This window comes from Neopsephotus bourkii, unplaced genomic scaffold (assembly GCF_033783945.1).
Source record: "Neopsephotus bourkii isolate Nb327-2 ecotype Australia unplaced genomic scaffold, CSIRO-AGI_Nbou_v1 NB_1792, whole genome shotgun sequence".
NCBI classification, from domain to species: domain Eukaryota; kingdom Metazoa; phylum Chordata; class Aves; order Psittaciformes; family Psittacidae; genus Neopsephotus; species Neopsephotus bourkii.
This window is the reverse complement of record NW_026902266.1, coordinates 11554017-11576144: the sequence shown is the minus strand read 5'-3', so window position 1 is coordinate 11576144 and position 22128 is coordinate 11554017. Positions and strand designations below refer to the sequence as shown.

General features: G+C 38.0%; 1 protein-coding gene and 1 non-coding gene across 2 annotated transcripts in view; both read right to left on the bottom strand.

The window, feature by feature from the left end:
* Nucleotides 1-1627: 1627 nt before the first annotated feature.
* The window catches only part of IPO7 (importin 7), a 41553-nt gene continuing 21052 nt past the window's right edge, over nt 1628-22128 (bottom strand). Inside the window, exons 9-25 of the mRNA XM_061380437.1 lie at nt 21398-21532; nt 20372-20471; nt 19246-19322; nt 18772-18888; nt 17882-17971; nt 17189-17354; nt 16373-16533; nt 15389-15517; nt 13076-13142; nt 12872-12997; nt 12485-12582; nt 11021-11116; nt 9817-10037; nt 9506-9711; nt 7339-7545; nt 6865-6981; nt 1628-4612 (exon numbers count right to left, since the gene is read on the bottom strand). Coding sequence (XP_061236421.1) covers nt 4515-4612; nt 6865-6981; nt 7339-7545; nt 9506-9711; nt 9817-10037; nt 11021-11116; nt 12485-12582; nt 12872-12997; nt 13076-13142; nt 15389-15517; nt 16373-16533; nt 17189-17354; nt 17882-17971; nt 18772-18888; nt 19246-19322; nt 20372-20471; nt 21398-21532 — 2211 coding nt within the window. The 3' untranslated portion in view covers nt 1628-4514. The remainder of the gene's footprint in view (nt 4613-6864; nt 6982-7338; nt 7546-9505; nt 9712-9816; nt 10038-11020; nt 11117-12484; nt 12583-12871; nt 12998-13075; nt 13143-15388; nt 15518-16372; nt 16534-17188; nt 17355-17881; nt 17972-18771; nt 18889-19245; nt 19323-20371; nt 20472-21397; nt 21533-22128) is intronic.
* LOC133206501 (small nucleolar RNA SNORA23) lies at nt 17510-17692 on the bottom strand. Its single transcript, XR_009723793.1, has one exon. It is a non-coding gene; the product is annotated as a small nucleolar RNA SNORA23 (small nucleolar RNA).

Sequence of the window (22128 nt, the reverse complement as noted above, 5' to 3'; positions counted from 1 at the left end):
GGCTCCGAGCCTCGGCGGCCGAAGGAGAGGTGCTGTGCGGCGAGGCTGCCCGGGGCACGTTATCTTCTGCCATTTCAGCCCCGCTCTTGCGGATAAGGACTCTCAAAGCTACGTTTGGAATGTTTATCTTTAGATGGAAACGTGCACCAGGCCAACAACGGCTCATCGAGCAATTAAAGGATATTACAACTATTTTGGTAGATAACTCTTGAAGAAAATCCAACTGTGCAATTAACATGAACTGTCACCACTGACAGGACAATGTGCCCAGATCTGTAGGGCTTAACTTGAAGTTTCTGAACATATGAAAGCATTTCAGATTTTTCTGGCTGCAGAACATGAGCTCTAAACTCTTGTCGTGAGACAGTAAGAGGTAAACTAGCTTATTCTGGGATAGGGCTAACAGCAGTTTTCCTTTCTTAGTTTCAAGTTTTCCTTCCTGTTTATTAATTCGAAACTTTCACCCACCCAGAACACAAATTACTGCCGCAGACCCACGATAAAGTTCTGTTTTGGGTTTACTAACTCCTTTATGTTAATAGATGACTCATCAACATCTGTCAGATCCTCAACTCTTGTCCTATTCTGAAGTGCTTGCTGTTTTTAGCATGTTATAAAAAGCAGAAATATGACAATACCAAGCCAGTGATACACCATTTAAGACAGAAGCTACATACTGATAGTAATGTAACTAGTAATCAATATCACAACACCAGACAGCTTTTCCACATTCCTGGTTCTGGGTATGTGGAAGGCCTCACAGAACACAGGGAAGAGAAAAACCCAGGTCAAGGAACTGAGCTGTGGCTGTTACAGACTCTTAAAAGCAGAATACAGCCAGCCTTGGATGTTCCAGACTTCCAAATTTTGATAAACTTGTACTTTTGCATTCAGGTGCAAACCTGGGATACTGAATTGAGCAGAAATGTGGAACTGCAGTGCTCTACCTAACCATATTTAACAAAAATAAACCAAATGCCCACTTCTGTGTGGATATTCAGAGGTGGTGGTCATCCATTGCTGATCACATACATACCAAAGATGAAAACAAAAGTGAGAATAGGTAGCAAGAGAACGTATGTGTAAGGAAGGACTGAAAAGGAACACACTGGAAACATGCAAAAATAAAACCCAGAGAAGCTTCATGGTGTTTCTATTTGAGAGCTGGTGGTGGCAAGAGGAAGAGATTTCCTTTAGAATAAAAATCAATCCATAAAACTAATGAGGTTACTAGGCATTATTAAAATGATCTCCTTGTTTATTGTGAGGTACTTGGTAATTAATCCACTGCAGACTTCTTGAATCTTGCAGTAGTAATCCTAGGCTACAAGAGATTCGAACGGAGCTCTGCTGTACTGTGCTGGCAACTATGAAAACTTCTTCTAAGGGTAGTGATTTAGGAAAAAATCCTTACTATTTATCAAATATGGCAACATTTTAAAACAGTGTTTGAGAAAGCCTTGTATATTTAACACAGTTAAGAGAACTTTGGTTGTGCCTAGCATTTGCCTGAAGAAGTATTTTAGAGAGGAAAATAAAAAGCTTAGAGCTACGTAACTAGAACAGGACTCCAAAGTATTATAAGAATACAGCTACATTCAAAACACCACACTGAGATGAGTGAAGATAAGGATTTGCTTTAGATGTTTATTAATCCAAGATCTTCCATAATAGAAAAAACCAGAGGCTTTAAATTTCCCACCTCTTCCTTTAGAGTTGCATTATCCTTGAAAATGGAATGGATAAGTGCAAGTTCTAGGAGGAAGATCAATTTTAAATGTGACATAAGTGTTATCACTGAAATTGATATGTTGCATCACAAAATGCACTATCACCACCAACAACAATGCAAAATTGTTTTGCAATTTATATAAATACATTTCTTGGAGCAAAAGAAAGCAAAGTTCTAAATCCATTCTTAAAAAATATGCTCCTTGCTACCCAGTCTAGCGACACATAAAAGCACCCTTGAAGACTGTATTCCTCACAACAAGATAAAATTCTTCCCTTGACTCATGACTTGAAAAATAGCATTGTTCCAGAAATGACAATGGCACTAACACTGGTGATTTTCCCCTCACTTTTTCGGTATGCTTTGTATATGGAGCCTTCTCCCTCCTGCTCTGTTGCATCTTCCACTGTGAGGCAAAGTGTCTCATCCGTCCTAAAAGGTTCTCTTACGTTTCTGGGGATGTGTAACAAGATAAGCAGATACCAACAAGCAGATGTTCAGAAATTATTCATGTCAAACTGGGCATTTTTCAAGGTCAAGGAATGCACAGGAAAAGGCATGCTGTAATTATGTCTGTCACTTTTTGTCTACAAAAATAAAACCTTGTCTAGAGATATCCTGGAGCCGGTGTACACCCGTACGTGCTCATGAGCTACACATTTACAAAGAAAAACCAAACAGTTCTGCTATATGCACTTGGCCAGTCAGCTAAAGATTCAAAAGTACTACTGTGGTACTCATACCACTACTGTAATGGATACTCTCATTCAAGGCTTAGTATTTTAGGCTTTCCTACATCAGGTGCAATACCCATCCTTTTAAGTCCACAATCTGCTTTTAAAGTATCCCTTTGGTATTTGGCTAGGGCAACGTGGCATTATAGTCCTGGCTCAGACTCTCACATAGCACTGTGTGTGCAGGGAATTCTGTTTGCCAAAGAAAGGCAGACCAGAGAGGAGTGACTGGAAAAGCCCATTACACCTGCCCAGAGAAGTGCTAGCGGTTGATGCAGCAAATGGAAGGCAGAGAATGGTGCTGGTCAGCCCGTCAAGGAAACCCCACACCACCAATTCCTGCTACTCTGCTGATGCAAAAAAACACACCACACAAACCAATTTTCTGAAGACTGCATTTTGAGTATCATAATATATATATATGTTCATTTCATTTTTACAGATATAAACTCAGTTTATTTTAACCTGTATTTAAATTTTGGAGGCTTACATTAAATTAAGGTAGCTTGTTTAATATCCATTGTAACAGCAGGTGACATTTTTATATAAAAACAGCCAAAAGAAAAAAAAAAACCCAACAAAAAAAAAACCCAAAACATTTGATTTAAAAGACCTGACACCAACGATCTCAAGGGAAGATCAGAAACCTATGGATTTTTGCTTTTAGAAAAGAAAAAGGGGGCATTTAAGCCAACCCATTCACAGCATGTCCCTGCTGGCTTCTTCATACAGTGGTTTTGATAGTGGTCCCAGAGGGATCTGTATTTTGCCTCTCTAGCTAAAATACTAGTTACTATAGCAACTTTGGAGGAAGAGAATTGTGGCTTCAAAAATGAAAGATTGGCAAAACTTCAAATACACTGTCTGGATCAGGCAGACAACAGCACACACACATACTGGGAGTGCAGAAAGAGGGGGACTGAAATGCAAGAGTAGTGCACCAGCACTACTACACAGGCTGGAAAAAAAAAAGTATTTTGTAAAATTAGGGAGAAAAATTACCTTTGTAGATCATAGCCCAGATTAGCCAAATGAAACTGCTGTGTTTTTAACAGACTGCATGTATAGATGTTTCATCCACACACTTCAATTAACTCTGTAAGAGCAGAACTTCACACACCTTATTTACCTGCTTTAGAAAAGATAACATTTTCCTCAGTGCTTACAGTACACACCTGTATCCAAATTTTACCTTGTGCGGTGAGATCTTTAAGAAAAACAAAGGACACAGAGGGTGTTGCTATTTTTTCTTTAGCAGCAATGAAATATCACTAACCCCTTTTTACATAACCGAATTCAAGTCACAACCAGAGGTGACTGCACCACAAAGTCACCAGGTACAAAACTGCTAGTTCATTTTAAATTAATACCTGGAAATTATTTTCCCCAATACATCCCTTATTTTTTATTTTTATAAACAGCAAACATTTTGCTATTTTTGTACATAGGCTAGCAGGCTTGTTTCAATATGAAAGTGCTAATTCATTTACAGATTTATCAGTTATGTAGTGCTACATTAAGTGTCCAGTATTCTACATATGAACAATCTTTATAAATGGAAATGATGAACATTAAGTAAGGCTATCTGATTACCTTATCTTATTTACATCAAAAGAATAGACACCCAATAGGAAGGGAGAAACGGGAAATAAATTGGGCAAATACTCATACTGCCACAGGTGTAAAAATCAAGTCTGCCTTTTAGCTTGTACTGTAAATGAGACATTTTAAATAGTCCTGCAGCCCATGCCTGTATTTTTTCTTCAGAAAAAGAAAAGCTGCCTTCATGACGTCCCCTCTTGATTTCTGATTTCCAAAGTGTGTCATTTGAAGCTTTAAATTCAGATTCTTCCTATCTTCAATAAAACCTCTAGTTTGCTTTCCAGTATTAGGTTGCATGACCAGGTCCCTCTTCTGGGGCTTTTGTCCAATCTATTTATCAATTAGCTTAGAGCGAGTTGTAGATAACATGAACCAGTTCTGGAACCACTATTGGGAGGAACACAAGCTCTTCACTACAATCACACAGTAGCAGGAAAAGTGATAATTCAATTCATTCCTGGGGCAGGGCCTCCAAAATTAAATGAAGTTGGCACAACCGGAGCATTGAATTTGTATCCTCCATGCTTTTCAATCATTTTGGATTCTAAAACAAAACAAAACAAAAACAGAAGGAAGATTATTTTGTGTGTGTGCAGGGGGGGGAAGACAGATTAAGATGTTGTGACTGACTGTTTTGACTTTCTCAGAGATAGAGGTTTAACGTTGGGTTAGCCAAGAGAGTAGTCAGCATCCACAAATTGGAAATGTGCCAGGCCCCAAACAACAGATGGTCTATTTATTTATCAATATTGTTATAGCTATGCTTAAATTAACTTATCTTTTAAAAGCCCACAATTCAGCTTTTGGGCACAAGTTTGTAATTTTTCACATTTCAGAAATAGGGCCTGAATGGATGGTGGACTTCTGAACTTGCTAATAGTCACCCAATTCTTTCTAATTCACATTAATAGACTTGTCAATCCAATCAGTAACAGAGCACATGTACAAAAAAAGCAATATGCAGATATTAACTAAATATTCCAGTGTTCCTACCTCAATTCAACAATACAAGCGGATACAGCCACTGAAGCACATGAAACAGGCATTTTAGTATACCCGCATTTCCTCACCTGTAGCCAGGCAGATAATCTGCAGTTTAGGTTACTAGACCATATAACACAATTCTGAGAGAAAACTACCAAATTTATCCTTTTCATTTTCAACCAAAACTTAAGATCTTTAGGTATCTGAGGCCCACATATCCATCACTGCAAATAACAGTGATAGTCAAGCTGTCTGGTTTTATTGGCTGCATATTCTGTCCTTCAAACATTACTGTAACAGTAGTTTTCACAAGCTCTAATACATGGACAACTGAAAATTAGACTGGTAATTTATGTTGTTCCTCTCCTATAATCTAGATAATGCTGAAGATGGTTTATATTATTCCCAAGTCAAGATAACAACACTTATTAATGTCTTACTTCTAGGCTAGGAGCTTTCTTCTACTTCAAAATAGTTGTACTCTCTGTCTGGGAATATATCTCATTATCTAGAGGGTCTACATTTTGTCTCAGTTTCTTTGGAAACAGGCCAGAAAAGTGCTGCCATGGCTGATGAAGGACAGGAGGAGAACATGACCTGGGGAGCATTGCTTTGTTTCCTCCTGGCTCCATAGTGCACACAAGACAAATCTCTTAGCTTATGGAAATTCTTCTTACCTACATTAATGAGAGATAATTATATTCCTTCTAACAGGATGTCCCCATATGTGTTAGGCAGCCTAAACGGGGTATCACTATGCTCTGACAGTAAGCACGATTTTCCTGTAATAATCTAGTTGCTCGAGTTAAATGTCACAATCTGAACTTAACTTGCACTATGAATAAGCAACTGAAAAAGAAAACAACAGAACAACTCAATTCTTGTTCATAAAATGCACAAGTAGAACATAACCTCATCAGTACGATGTCTAGAGCTTGACAGAGGTCACAGGGAAACTGTTATAAGCATTAAAAGTGGATCATTCTGGACACTTACAAGCTTTGTGAGGCAATTTAGGCTGTTTTCTGACAAAAAAAAACTCCTTATAAAATACGCATTCTCACTACCAGTCTTTTTTTTTTTTAAAGCCTTCTAAATTTCTTTTTAAAAAATCTTGTAGTAATTGCTCAGTAAGGTGCAGGATATGGGACTGGACTGATCACTCAAAATTTAGCCTTGACTTTAAAAAGTGATATATATTATCTCAAACACCTGAGAAAACTGGCCAAAAAAAACCCCAAACCAACCAACTTTCCCCCTAAGATCTGCCCTCTTTCATATGCTGTTAAATCTGTACTATCTGTATTGAAGAGTAACAATCTGAAATATTTAACAGGCTTGATGATATAGCTTTACAGATGGCTTCTACTTGCATAAGTTGATACTCTTCCACCCATTGTCTATCAATATCTATCCCAGCTCAACTATGTCACATCAAGAAATAAGTTATCAGCCACTTGATGGGTCTTTTACCACAGCTAGAGTTCATCCACCTTCAGGTAATCGAATGATTTGTTTCCAAATGACAAATATGTTTCTATGACAAATACGCTTTTATTTACTTGGCCACTTCATTAAGTCATTTCTATCATTCCTTACACCTGTGGCATGCCAGACAATTTGTGTATTGAGGCTTTGTGACCTGACAGTTTTAAGAGATTTCAAACAGTTCTGGAGTGTAAAGCAACCCTGCTTTGCTAATGACATTATCAGGCTTGAATTACAGACATTATCTGTGTTATGCTTCTTGAGCACATAAACAGCATTCAAACAGCAAAGGAAGCAATTAATGGTAGAAAGGGGAGAAAATACCATGTGCTGCCCGCCTCTGATCTGCCAGAGTTGCTATGTCCTGCAATTGTTTTCTTTGTTCTTCATTAAGACCCTGTGTCAAAGCTTGGTACCACGCAGGGTTACGATTCTGAATTGCTGCAAGAGAATGAACACATAAGCAAAAGGAAACTTCATTAAAATGTTCTGTAACTCAAAGCTTACTAACTCACTCCCATTTTAGTCAGAATAATATTCAGTTAGGGTTACGCAATTCAAGATGTTTAAAAACACTTAAAACAACCTCTGACCTCTTCCCTCCCATCATAAATTCATTAAAGCATCTCCGCCTGCTCATAAAGTTTAATGTTTGCTTCCCCTTTCCAAAGACAGAATTTGTTCAAAGCACATACTGAAAAGCCTGTGTGGAAGCTTTCAACAGGTTCTAGTTTACAATGGTATACGCTGAAGTTAAAATAAAACTTGTTAGCCAGGAAATGAAATAAAGTTACTTACTCTGAAAAATTGTTTTAAATATCTGATATTCATCAACAGGGTTGTCTTCATCATCAATAATTGTGGAATAGCCTTCCAAAGCAGTCTCTTCAGCATCATCTTCTTCCCAGTCTTCATCATCTCCATCTTCACCTGCCTGTTTTGCTAGAATTTCTAGATATTCTTGACCATCTTCATCAATGTCATCTTCATCACTCCCCAGTTCCTCTGAATTAAACAGCACACACAAATAAGGTTTATTTCAAAAATAGCAAGAACAATTCTGTAGGAAGATAGCCAATTATGCAAAACAAGGAATGCAACAGCAGAGTGCAGACTAGAAAGGGGGAAGGCTCATTGAACTCCTCTCCTAATGCCGTTACCTACCCCACCCAGACACTCTTCATTCACACCAACTGTGCAAGTGGGAAACATTAATTATCACAAGAAGTATATAGAAAAATGTAAATCTAGATAGTTTGGAACAGCTCTTGATAAAACTTTCAGCAAAACAATATTCGTGCTCCAAAGAAAGTCTGAAATAACTTCATGAAAACACTTTTAAAGGCACATTCAAAAGGGCTATTGAAAATAATGCTTGAGAAATACAAAATGTAGTAGTATGAATGACAATATAGTTACAAGTCCAGAATCCAGCAGCAGAGGTGAGAAAGAAACTTGGCTCTAAGTAGAGAGATGAAAACAGATATTCCTTTGAGTATGGAAAACTGTTCCAATCACTAGCAGCCTTCCAGTATCTGAAGGGGGCATACAGGGATGCTGGGGGTGGACTCTTCATTAGGGACTGTAGTGGCAGGACAAGGGGTAATGGGTTAAAACTCAAACAGGGGAAGTTTAGATTGGATATAAGGAGGAAATTCTTTCCTGTTAGGGTGGTGAGGCACTGGAATAGGTTGTTCAGGGAGGTTGTGAATGCTTCATCCCTGGCAGTGTTCAAGGCTAGGCTGGACAAGGCCTTGGGTAATATGGTTTAGGGCGAGGTGTCCCTGCCCATGGCAGGGGGGCTGGAACTTGATGATCTTAAGGTCCTTTCCAACCCTAACTATCCTATGATTCTATGAAGATAAAGATAGGAAACATGAACTAAATGCTTAAGAAAAGTATAGGAAAAGGTGGAAGAAAGAAGCAGGGGGAAGTTGTAGGTAATTTTGAACTTCATATAAAGAAGATGGCAAATAATGTGAAAGCTTGTGAAATAATCGTATGAAGAAAGTCTATCAAGGCTGATGAAGTTGAGATTGTGGTAGTTCAGGGGAGACAGGGGAGGGGAAAAGCAAGAAAACCCCAAAACCTAAGAACTATTATTTTCCACACAGGTAAAACACCAACAGTTTATGGGACAGTTTGTAATATATAGTCCAAATTGCACAATGGATGAGGATGACTCCTGGAAGCTCCTTGTGCTGACTCTTAACCCCTCACTCAAATGGGAAACACGTCCTAGTAGTAATTCCTTTCAGCAATGACAGCATCCACACATAAAAGCTAGCTCCATGTCACTTTGAAGAGACAGCCTAGGAAATTATTTCCAGTTCCTCTTAAAAACTAAGTCAGATAGACTTTAAAGTCATTAAAACATGGCCAGTATTATACCGCAGCTTTTGATTTTTGGAACTGGGGAACTCTGAAGGATTCCAAAAAGGGAACTGTCATGGCTTCAGCTGGGATAGAGTTAATTTTCTTCCTAGTAGCTGGTGCACTGCTGTGTTTTTGCTTTAGTCTGAGAACAATGCATTGGTTTAGTTGTCACTCAGTAGCACTTACCCTGATCAAGGACTTTTCAGTCTCTCATGCTCTGCCAGTGAGGAGGGGCACAAGAAGCCGGGAGGGAGCACAGATAGGACCCCTGACCCAAACTAACTAAAGGGGTATTCCATACCACAGCATGTCATGCCCAGTATATATACTGGGGGGAATCATCGAGGAGAGACTGATCGCTGCTCAAGTCGGGATAGGTACCGGTCCATGGGTGGTGAGAGGCTGGATTGTGCCTCGTTTGTTTATTGTTGGAGATTTTTTTGGTTGTTTGGAGAAAGAAGTGAACGAGTGGTTGCGTGGTACTTAGTTGCCAGCTGGGCTAAATGACAGCAGGAACTCAGCATCTCCAGTCAAAAAGAAAACAATATAGAAAACATACAAAGTAACCGCAACATTTCAGTTTACATACCTGTCTCCTCATCTTCTTCAGCTTCATCATCATCATCGCTGTCATTTTCATGTTCTGCATGACAGGCATATGCTCTTTTCAATCCATTAAATAAAAGGATAAAAGCTGGCAGGATCTGGCCAGCAACTTGATTTAAAACCTGTGGTATTTGCTCCAGATCAATAAGAGCACATAAGCCAAGCACACACATCTTTCTATCATGAAGTCTACAAAACAAAACAATAAAAAGGTTGCAAGTTTTGTTACAATTTACAAACAGGTAATAAAACGGTGTATCACAGAGAATAATCTTCCAAACTAGAAACACTTACCCCAAGAAACAGTCCACATCACTAAGCCATTGCGTTATAAAGTGATTAGTGACAGGCTCCACATTATTGGGGAAACGAAGATTTTCCAATGTATTTAATAGTAGATGAGGATTGTAATACAAAGCAGCTATGGCAACTTGGAGGCACATTGTTCGCAGTTCACTTGTTTTCACTTCCCTGGTCAATCTCTCTAATGCAGCTTCCACAAATAAGGGTATGCACTGAAGAGTGAGAAACGTTACAAATTTACTGATCAAAAATAAACTTTGTAGTTCTGTACTTCACACTAAAGTTGAGAAATGGCATAAACCCAATGAGGCGCATAAATGCAGAGGGCAAACAATGTGAATAATTCTTAGGTGCCAGCAGAAGTCATATACAAAAAAGGAAATGTAAAAGTGAAAAGATTTTATCTATTCCAGGCACATGGATTTTGTGACATCATGCACAGTAGATGCAATTCCTGGTCCTGTTATCCTGTGTGACACAAAAGAAAAATAGAGGAAACGTGTTTCCAGAAAAAAACAACTTAGTGTTTTTTTTAATAACCATAACGAAGTCAAGAGATAATGCTAACATTCCAAAGAAACAGCTATTCAAAGGACCAGTCTCTTCAGAGACGTCACACAAAAAACCCCAATCTGGTGTAGACGATTTTCTTTCAAATGAGTTAAAAATTAAGGTTTCCAGGGACAATATCCACAATTATAAAAAAACATGCAAGTGTTTAAACAGCTATTATACAGTGCTTGTCATGTACACAGCAGAGGCACACAAATTCCTCTCTCGAATTCCAGCTTCCATATGTGCATAATGAAGTCCCCGGTTACTCTATGACATTAGGATTCTAGAAATTTCGTTTTCATTCTTACTTATTTCAAAGCTATTAACTTGACAGATTGAATAATTTTCACCAGAATTAACTTAGAATATAATTAATCAACTTTTTGAACCAAGATGCTCCTGAAACAGCACTCTTCCAGATTCACAAAAACTTTCACAGCTTTGCAGTGTCCTAAACTCTGGAGACAGTGTAATAACTGCCTCTGTGGGGCTGCTGAGTAACACTGAAGTAGTAGACAGGATTGTTAGCTACATGGCACAAACTCCTTGGAAAAGAACTGATGTTAATACATAATCAATTCATATTCAAGAATAAAATACATTTTAAACAGTAGTTGTAACAACCAAAGCTGTTACCAACCTGATCAATGCCGCGCCCTTTACACTGAAGAATAATTACTTCTAACAGCTTAGCTGCATGACATTCTGCATCTTCTCCAGCAACTCCTGTAAGGACCTGAAAAAGAACAATTACTGTTGATGATATCCCTTCCAGAAGTATTTTTCATCCTCTGCTCTGCTTTGAAAAGCTGACATCAATTTACCCCTCTATTACCATGCTAGCATAAACACCCATCAGTACAGCAGCCAAACCTACAGCAGTGGCTCAGTATCACAACTAGAGACTGAAGCATTGTGGAATGTGGGTAAAACTAATCTACACATACAAATACTCAACAACTCTATAGAGGCAGAGCTTACAACAGTAACCATAAGCATCAGCTGCCATTTTGCAAAGGTTTATTTCCATAAACAAAATAAACTTTTCTTATGCATTCAGATACTGAATTTATAAAAATTGTACTGCAAATTTGGGATATCTAGAGGGATATATAAATACATAACAAAACAACACCCAAAACTTCTGGGTTAAAGATTTACTGTGCTCAGCTAATAAAACACAAATCACTAAGAGCTTAGGACAGCTATTTTTCTTTTTTACATATATATATAATGTTCAAGCATTTATAATCAGCCTGGTTGCAACTTGTTTTCAGAGTTACTCACTATAGTATCTAAACATTGTCAGAAGAATTACTCAGGAAATACCATGGGCAGGGCAGCTGACAATTCCCCTTAGTTCTTACACAGACACAACACATGATATCCATAATTGGAAAACTGAAATCCCCACAAATCACTGCTGGAGATTACAACACTTTAACACCACCGTACAAAATAGTATTAATTTCCTTGCACAGGGTTAACAATCTGGAAAGCTTTGTATTCTACATATTGATTGGATAAAGAAAGGCCAGTTGGCAGCTACCTATAATACACAGACGCTTAGAAGCTAAATACTGCCCAAAAATGACTGGACTGAGTCAAACAACTCCCAGCTTTCATCACCAACTTAGCACGAACTTGGGAAAATATCTTCCTATTTGTATCCCTCTACTTTCCAGCCCTGCTCACAGATTTAAGATCTTTAGCATATGTATGTTACATGGTATCACAGTCATAGTGAGGCTACAGATCTCAGCTAGAAAATGTCTGCCTTTTGCATTATGCATACACGTTTTGCATGCATGTAGGCACAGTGTGTAAGACACCAAACACACGTGCATGAAACCTGCTTCTGTTGTGTACAATTTATTTTCCCTTTTTAGCAAAAGCATAATCTGAAATTTGATGCAACCCCTTAATTTATCTGCAATAACTTAATTTGTGGAATCACAGAGGATGCTAAATAGCATAATGCTGTAGCAGCAGATGTCAAAAATTCTTCAGTTTCAGAGTCTGCTGTTGTGGAAAACATTACCCAGTTTAAGAGTGTATTACTTCAGAGATCACAGGTTTTGTTATCACAAAGGAATCTGCTTACCTTCTTGCACATACTGTAGATCATTTCAAGATACTTTGTGTCCGACAGAAGTGTGTCTGTATCAACAGTAACATAATTATGCAAGAGAGGCATCATGTCTGTATTAACAGAAGAATGATCACAGTTAAGATACTGTCTGTATGTTTTATTAGATGAGCTGTTAAAATCAGATTGAAATCTATGTATTAATAAGTTACAGTTCTTGCTTAATGTTTGTCAAGATAAGCATGCATCTTTAGCAAAATAAGTCTGGTTGCAGCATAGCAGAAATAAATACTTTAAGCATAAACTCACTTCAGTGTTCTCTTAACTTTACAACCAAGATGCAGTTCACTGTACGGTTGAAATCACTTATATGAAATCATTTGTCTGATTTATGTTACTTACCAGTAAAATAATCAAAGCCATCCTGCTGAAAGACTTCAAAAACAAGAGGAAGTAGCTGCCACATTTGTGCAGAAACTTGTTGACAGGTCAGACTATGAGCCAAAGAAAAGATCTCCTCATAGAACTCTAAAACAAACGGAATCCAGGTAAATTTAATGCCTCTCCCATACACTTAAAAAAATAAGCCACCAAAACTACATATACCTAATACATGCTGCTGCAAAACTGTTCCAATCACTTGCAAACAGATCCCTTCCAGCTGCTGGGTAATCTGAAAAAAAAAAAAAAAAAAAAAGAAGGTATTTATGACTGTTTTCAATATTTTTGAGTTGAAATTAAACACATTTTAAAACAAAACTACTCTAAGCAGTTTCTATACAATATTATAAAATATTCTATGCAATATAGTCTTCTAAAAACAATTCAAAATTTCTCATATTTTAGAGCACTAAATGTGTAAGAGCAGCACTCTGGCTAAGGATCTATAAAACAGTTTTTAACACAAGGTGGTTTTGGAATATTCTTCGAATACTGGAAGACTCTCATTAGAGGGCATCTAACCGTATCCTGGGCTGCATCAAAAGGAGTGTGACCAGCAGGTCGAAGGGGGTGATCCTGCCCCTCTACTCTGCTCTCGTGAGACCTCACTTGGAGTATTGTGTGCAGTTCTGGTGTCCTCAACATAAAAAGGACATGGAACTGTTGGAACGAGTCCAGAGGAGGGCCACGAGGATGATCAGGGGACTGGAGCACCTCCCGTATGAAGATCGGCTGAGAAAGTTGGGGCTGTTCAGCCTGGAGAAGAGAAGGCTGCGTGGAGACCTCATAGCAGCCTTCCAGTATCTGAAGGGGGCCTATAGGGATGCTGGGGAAGGACTCTTCATCTGGGACTGTAGTGACAGGACAAGGGGTAATGGGTTAAAACTTAAACAGGGGAAGTTTAGATTGGATATAAGGAGGAAATTCTTTCCTGTTAGGGTGGTGAGGCACTGGAATGGGTTGCCCAGGGAAGTTGTGAATGCTCCATCCCTGGTGGCGTTCAAGGCCAGGTTGTACAGAGTCTTGGGTGACATGGTTTAGTGCGGGGTGTCCCTGGCCCATGGCAGGTGGGTTGGAACTTGATGATCTTAAGGTCCTTTCCAACCCTAACTATTCTATGATTCTAAAAAGAAAAGCCTGACAGTAACCCCATGCAACAGTTCAGTCCATCAAGTCACACAATAAGTAAATGTGTACATCAAAACAGGAAACAATGGAAGTTGCAGGAAGCATTTGCTGTTCCAGAAAAGAGAAATATTAAAAGAAATCAAAACCAACCAATGAACAAACATAAACCACCTCCGTAACCCTGCTTAGGATGTTTGTATTGTATGCAGACAGTAAGTGTAAATGCTGTCTACAGATTCAAACACTCTTCCCAGTATTTATTAGTCCACGGAAAGACAAGTCCACCAAAATAGTCTTTAGCCTGCTTAGGACACTTACCTTGCACAGAGACAAATAGGGGTTGAGTTTCTGGTCTTAGCTATGCAGAACAAGATTTGAAACTGACCAGCTAAATACCCTTATCTCTTGCAACACTGGTCATCGTGTCTGAGATGTCTCTAAATGTTTACCAATCAACATTTTACAATTGAGTTCCTCAGGAGCAGCATAATGTTACACAAACTTTTCATTTATATAGCAAGAATTTGCTGACAAGACCAAGTATATTACAAGCTTGCTGAGCAGCTTTAACAAGTAAATGAGCTGAACTCGTCCCTTGTGTTATTGCATGGCAGCACTGTATTGCACCCTTGGGTATTCAGAATTCATATTATGCTGCTCCCTCAGTGAAGTCTTCAGAGCCCTGAGAGTACAATTTATTACTGTTTAGTCACTAAAACGGTATAATGTATTTATCAAAAAACAGTACCTGACATTGTCAAGAAAGATTTTAATCAGCATCTTTCAAAAAAGCTGTACTTTGGACAGAAGCTAGTCCACTCCGTATAACAAAACTAAAGGACAAATGTTTTAATCCCACAGTGCAGATTAAGCATGTAAAAACCCTATCATTTAGCACAGCCACAACAGCTTTATTTACAGACATCGATTCTGCTGCAGAGAGCAAACTAAGGCAGCAGAGTCAATGTTCAAAGCTAACTGATGTTTTATCTATTTTCTTTGAAAAGCAGACCTCATCTAATCAAATGGGTTCTTCCAGCTGAGCTGACACTTCCATCTGTTAAGAGACGACAAGTTTCCTCTCCCATTTGAACAAGGACCTACATTCTTGTGGGAAATACTGTGGCAACATTTGTGCTTCATTACTCCGTGTATTCTGTTAGAAATGTGACCCACTCTGTTACAACTTCGTTGTGTAAGTATTTCATTGCATTCTGTTTTAAGCTTTTTTTGGCCAATAGGATAGTTTTTCAGATAACAATGTTTCCAGGAACACTGGAACTACAGAAGACTTTCAGTGTCTTAGACAACACATATTGCTAACATGTAATTAAAGTGATTTCTACTTACTTCCTTGTGATCTTCAACTACACTGAGAAGTGTATCAATAGTATTCAAGATTCCCATTGCTGTCACTGCTTTGTCATCACTGCCCTCCTCATCTGGTCCAGTCTGGATCACCTGGTTAAATGTCATTGCCTGCATGTAACAGCAAAACAAACCATATATATGTCATTTAACTAGGACATGCTTGGAGATGAACAATTGTGCAAGTCTGGTACTCGACACAATTTAAGGAGGACTTCTGCTAAGAAAATGTATATGAACATTAGAAGTTGACTATTCCATTCCAGAGTTTGTTTTCAGGATTGATGAAATTTGAACGTTAAGCCCTTTAAAGTGTCATCCTTTATCTATTCATGAAGAAGATACAAATGACATCACTTTCTAATCAAAAGAATACATTTTCCGGAGAAAGTTTTTCTGACACAAGGTTTAGTTGCTAGCTGAACTAGACTGGACCACTTTGCAGGCATTCCCAGAGAGGACAAGCAAACAATTTAAACTCCAAGGCAAGGGCCTTCAATAGAGAAGCACTGAGCTGACCTCTGCTTTTGAAACCATTGGTACAACTTGCTAGGTATGGGTATTCAATTTCTGAATTTCTCCTGCAGAATCAATTTCATTTTCACATTACATACAACATATTTTCACACCAGATATTTTTATTAAAAAACTTTAATTTCCCATTTTAAAACAGAAAACCTAAGTTACATTGTAGAGACTACCTCAAATGTGCCACTGAAATTCATTACTAACATTATAGTGAAAAAATACAAAGATTACTCAAACAGTTCTATAATCATTCTAATAAATTTCCATTTAGCTCAAGTTATGAAGCCACTTTTGAGAAAACAGTCTAAATGTAGAAGAAAATTATCTGTATCACTGCACCTAGACTGGAGAAACAACAGGTATTAATTGATGGACAACTATCTTAAATACCAATCCTTCATATACTAAACATCCTGCTAAGTCAACAGAAGTTCTTACCAGATGCTGTGTCATTTCTACTGCAATTGGGGTAACTTCTTCACTATATTCACAGATCATCTTCTGAATCACATTAGTAAGATCATCATTTTCAGTCTCTCTTATAATATGAAGTAAAGCTTGCATTACAGGTCTAATGAATGGAGTAATATATTCTTTAGCTGTAGAACAAGTGGAAATATTTGAATTTACATTCTTACAAAACTACAGTTTCAGAATATGAAAGTCAATATATACTTTTTAGTGCTTTGGCATCAATATGCCAAAACCATGGGCAGTATAAGACATTACAGCATTACTAATATTCAGAACAATTTTTAAATAGAAATATCTACCAAAAGGATCATAACTGAAGTATAAAAAAGAGTTCTACAGTCTTTATGAAATGCAAGATTACTTATCAATGCAAATTTTAATTGAACAGGAATGGGTAGATATGCATTTTTGTCAAATTAGACAAAGTATCTGATACAGAATTTATATTTGCTTTGTGGCATTTATGCCAGCTTCAGGAATACTGAGCAATGGAAAGCCTGACAGGATAAAGACAATTTTATTTTAAAAGATAAATACATGCTGACAGATATCCCTGTACTGCCACTGTATTTCTGATTCAATGATCAGGTGCTATAAAATGGGATTTGTTGTACCATGAAATTGTAATATAAATTTTTCCAGTTGGAAAATTACACTAAGTGATTACAATTTTAAGTTGTAAATTATCATCAGGAAAGAAGAGAACAAGTCTCCCTGAACATTGCAATATTAATGCCTATTGCGTTAAAACTTGCTGCAGCTTTAAGAAAAGAGAACTACCTTTCTCTTGATTACTGATCAGAACTTGAAGTGCTATTGCAGCTTCCACTTTCACAGGCATTTCCCTATCATCTATCAGACACCGTCTTGTGAGTTCTAAGGCTGTCTGCAGATTCTGGTCACTCTTAAATTTGACTTCACAAAAATAATGAAGAACCCAACAAGCCTGAAAAAAAAACCCAAACACATTGAACAAATTCAGAGTTACAAAAAGTACAAATGGGATTATTGACTACTTGTATACCAATAACCTATGGAAGGTATTAAACTGAAGTACAACTACTGCTGAATAAAGATACTGTAAGAGTTTTAACCAGATGAAGATGTTTGAGAGTATGGAGGCTGGCCAGTGGGAGGGCTGTCTTTCAGACATCACTAAGCCAGTACTATGATCTCAAGTTCATCTCTGGCCACAGGTTTTTGTGTGAGCAGTACAGTCTAAATGCAAAACACAAACAGACCATACCACCAGACACAGATGGGAAACTATGCACACAATTCTGCAGCCATTTTAAAGCCAGACAGTAGCTATCTATAATCACACATAAAGACTGATACCAGAAATAAGCATACAACTCATTACAGAAAAGGTACAGAAAGAAGCATGTTTTTTAAGAGGAAAAAAATATAAAGTATGTTCTTGAACTCCTCAGTCAGGACAGTGTCTTAACATTAAATCTTAAACTTTCTTACCCGTGCTCTCATGTAACCCAGCTCACTGCTGAAAAGAGGGAACACATGATTCTGCAACATATATTCCATCTGATCTTTATATATCTTCTTCTGTTAGAATATGAACAGAAATGCATTAGTTTAAAATTCATACAAAAATGCATTTCTAAACCCGTAAAAAAAGGTTACATATAGAGTGTGAGCAGCACAACAAAACCCTCAGACTTCTAACTTTTCCCTTTATTAAACTGCACTAAGCAACAATGAAATTACATATTATAATGAAACTTGGATCCCACAGACTTTTAGAATTTTCAGTCAAAATAGTGACACTTCTTTCCTGTCATTTTCTGATTCCTACAGACACCTTTTGCTTGGCAGTACAGTACTCCGGTATGAAAGCAAAAGTGGCCAGGGCAGCTTCTCAGAGCCATGGTCCAAATATCAGAGCCAAGTCCATGTCTTGCATCTTTTCTGCTACCACTCTAATTGAGCAAGGTAATTTCACTCTCTTCTAATTTCCTCTCTTCTATACACAGAAAAACTCTCATTAAATCAACAGCCTCTCATTGAATGGATTTTTTCCCCTTTCCTTTCTTTCACAAGAAGAGAATGTAGTCAAGTGCAACCCCGGAAACAGGGTAGCAATCCTTATTAAAGGCAGAGAACTTAAAAAGAACTTAAAACAATGAACTGAACTTGTACATGACCTAATAAAATTTGTGTAATTAAGCTGACAACAGAACAAAACCAATTCAACTCAATAGCTTAAAAAAAAAAAATAATTTGGCAGTGGTCCAAGATCTTGTAAACTCACAGAGCTATTCCCATTTTTAATAAGACACTACATTCAAAAGAAAGGAAAGGAGGCAGGCAAGAACCAAGATAACCACCAGAACTGCTATGCTTACTTTTAGGAGAATTTCAGCCAAAGAACCAATCATATGTAAAGCACCATCTTTCTTACGAGGGTCAGCGTTTGGCTCCGTAAGGATCTGGTAACAAAAGCCCATTGTCTTCTGCAAGACCTAAATTACATGTAAAGTTAGTCAAAGTATTTCAATCAGTCATCTCAGGTATCATTACTGGTGCTCTGAAATGCTTAAATTGCTAATAATCTGCTGCAAGTCTGGAATTTGGAGAATGTTTTAGGTCTTCATTATCAACATGCAACATTCTTGATAGACAGGTCTTACGGCAACTGGCAAATACAAAAATCACATAATGGCTAGTGCTAAATAAATCTGAGAGAAATTATAAAGTGCTATGACATGACATAGAGCAGAAAAGTAAAACTTTCATTAGTAGGTCTATTAGCAAAGGGAGACTATACATTAGAGCTATAAGCTAATGCTGTATTTAAGTAAAATCCTTGAAGAGTTTACCTCTTTCCTTTTACTACATGATGTAAACAATAATGTCTGAGCAGCAGTTGTTGGAGAAATGAAGTCTTCAAATACATCTATGAAGTAAACACATAACAGCTATAAAACTTGGTCCTTTACTACAGTTCATGATCCTAATGTAATCTAATGATTTAATATGAAACCAAAGAGCAACAATTTTCCCTTTTTGTTTTTTCCCTCAGGTGGTTAATCATCTTTTCTTAAAACAGCTATTCCAGCCCAAACAACAGCTACACATGGCTGGAGATCCCCAATATATGTTTCACCTTTTTCATGATCACTGACTCTACATGTCTGAGATGAAACTGTGAAATTGCCTTCCTTAAGACAAATCTTTTTTAACAGTAGAATCATTGACATACATGTTATTTGCTGTGCCAGCAAGCACACGTAATTGAGTTAAAAATGCTTAGTTTCTTATTTCTCTGCAGAAGAGGATTATCAGAGCCTTGTATAATACTTGTACTGTTTACAGGTCTGCCTCTGACCTGAGGGATAAGAAACTCCCAGACCCATCAAGATTTCTTGTCCTACACACAGAAAAGTTCTAGCAGAGGGAAGAATTCGTTCAGGAAGACTGAATTACCTTCTTTCTTCCCCATTCTGAAAGGGCTGGACAGACTGACCGCAAACCTCAGCAACAAAGTAGCAAGCCACAGAAGACAAATCTGGAATGCTAGGCTTACTCCATAATGTTTCATTTGCCATTATGGTAAATCTGTTTTGAACTGTGGCATGGGTGAATTTCCTTAAGACCATAAAAAATCCAGGGCTTGAAATACTAGCTGTTGTAAAGCATAAACTTATAACAACATTAAACTTATGCAATTACTGTTACTAAGACATGGACTGTTTTGACTTAGAAACTTTGTAACTGCCAAAATTAGCTACTTTTTCAAGAGCAGAAACACCTCTTGACTATGTTGTCTGTCATTTCCACCATTATATCCAGAAGTTAGCTGTATTATTTGGCTAATATGAACTGGTTTTATCACTTTTTTTGATTTCATTTTAAAGATTAAAGCCACACCCATTTTCACAAAAAACCCCAATCCTGTCTTTGTGCAAAATCATGTTTTCACATGAGAAGATTTCAAATTCTCACCAAATTTCATGCGAATATATTCATATGGATCTTCTTGCCAAAGCTCCTCATCAGCATCTGTATAGCACATCAATGGAAAAATAACGTCTTGGATAATTCCCTGCAATACAAAAAAGAGGAGTTGAAAACAGGCTAAAACCACTAAATCAATCTTTATATTCTGTCTTGTATTTCACAGATTTTGCCACCCCACCACTTCCTCACCTAAAATATATATGGACACTGCAGTGCCACCTTAAAAAAAGAAATCTTTTAAGTTAGGGCAGAGCTGCAATGCAGCACAAGCTATTGTATTTGCTTTGGATAATGGTATGTGGAGATAATTCAATGCCATAAATTCAGTAGGTAACACCATCTCCAAATTTGTTGCACTCCTGTCTTACACTGTAATCCTTCATATATTAATGCACAAAAGACTGACAACAAAAAAAAAAAAGGCCATCACCCAGCTTTGCTCATGTACCAGAGTAACCTTCACCGAACAGGCTTAAACTCTTTCCACCAGTAATTTATAACATAGGTCCCAAGAACTGAATTGCAGCACATCCCATATGAAGATAGGCTGAGAAAGTTGGGGCTGTTCAGCCTGGAGAAGAGAAGGCTGCGTGGAGACCTCATAGCAGCCTTCCAGTATCTGAAGGGGGCCTATAGGGATGCTGGGGAGGGACTCTTCATTAGGGACTGTAGTGGCAGGACAAGGGGCAATGGGTTAAAACTTAAACAGGGGAAGTTTAGATTGGATATAAGGAGGAAATTCTTTCCTGTTAGGGTGGTGAGGCACTGGAATAGGTTGCCCAGGGAGGTTGTGAATGCTCCATCCCTGGCAGTGTTCAAGGCCAGGTTGGATGAAGCCTTGGGTGAGATGGTTTAGAGCGAGGTGTCCCTGCCCATGGCAGGGGGGTTGGAACTTGATCTTAAGGTCCTTTCCAACCCCAACTATTCTATGATTCTAAGGCTAGAAACACCATACACACTGACTAATGTACTATGGAGTCACCTAAGGATTGAACCCCCAAAATGGTTTACTTGAATATGTGGTTTCAGATTCTTCCACGTGACTGCATGTGACACTCCTTGATTGATGTAATTCAGTGTTTGCTGCAGAACTCTGGGAGCCATGTACTGCTTTTCCTTGTATTGATACAACACCTTCAGCAAAACCTAGAAAAACCAGATCTCATCAGCAGCTTACACTGAACACAAACCATTTTAACCAGAAGAATTCTACCCTCCCTCACAATCATATACAAGAACCCCTCTATGTCCAACGAAAGAAACCCCTCTTTATTCATTAGACTAGAATGGGTACTGACTAACCCTTCTAGTAAATGTCACTGTTAATTTTATTAAGGCAATTTGCAGCTCACATCAGGTACTGCTCATCTTTTAAAAATACAATCCTTTAATGAAAAATCATGGCAGTCAGGTGAAGTTCCCAATGACTGGAAAAAGGGAAATATAACCCCTATTTTCAAGAAAGGGAAAATGGATGAGCCAGGGAATCACAGAGCAGTCAGTCTCATCTCTGTGACTGGCAAAATCTTGGAGCAGATTCTCCTGGAAGGCATGCTAAGGCACATGAAAATCAACAAGGTGCTTGGTGACAGCCAGCATGGCTTCACTAAGGGGAAATCCTGCCTGACCAATTTGGTGGCCTTCTATGATGGGGTTACAAAACTGATGAACAGCGGTAGAGCAGTTGATATCATCCACACTGTCCCAGATGACATCCTTGTCTCTAAATTGGAGAGACATCA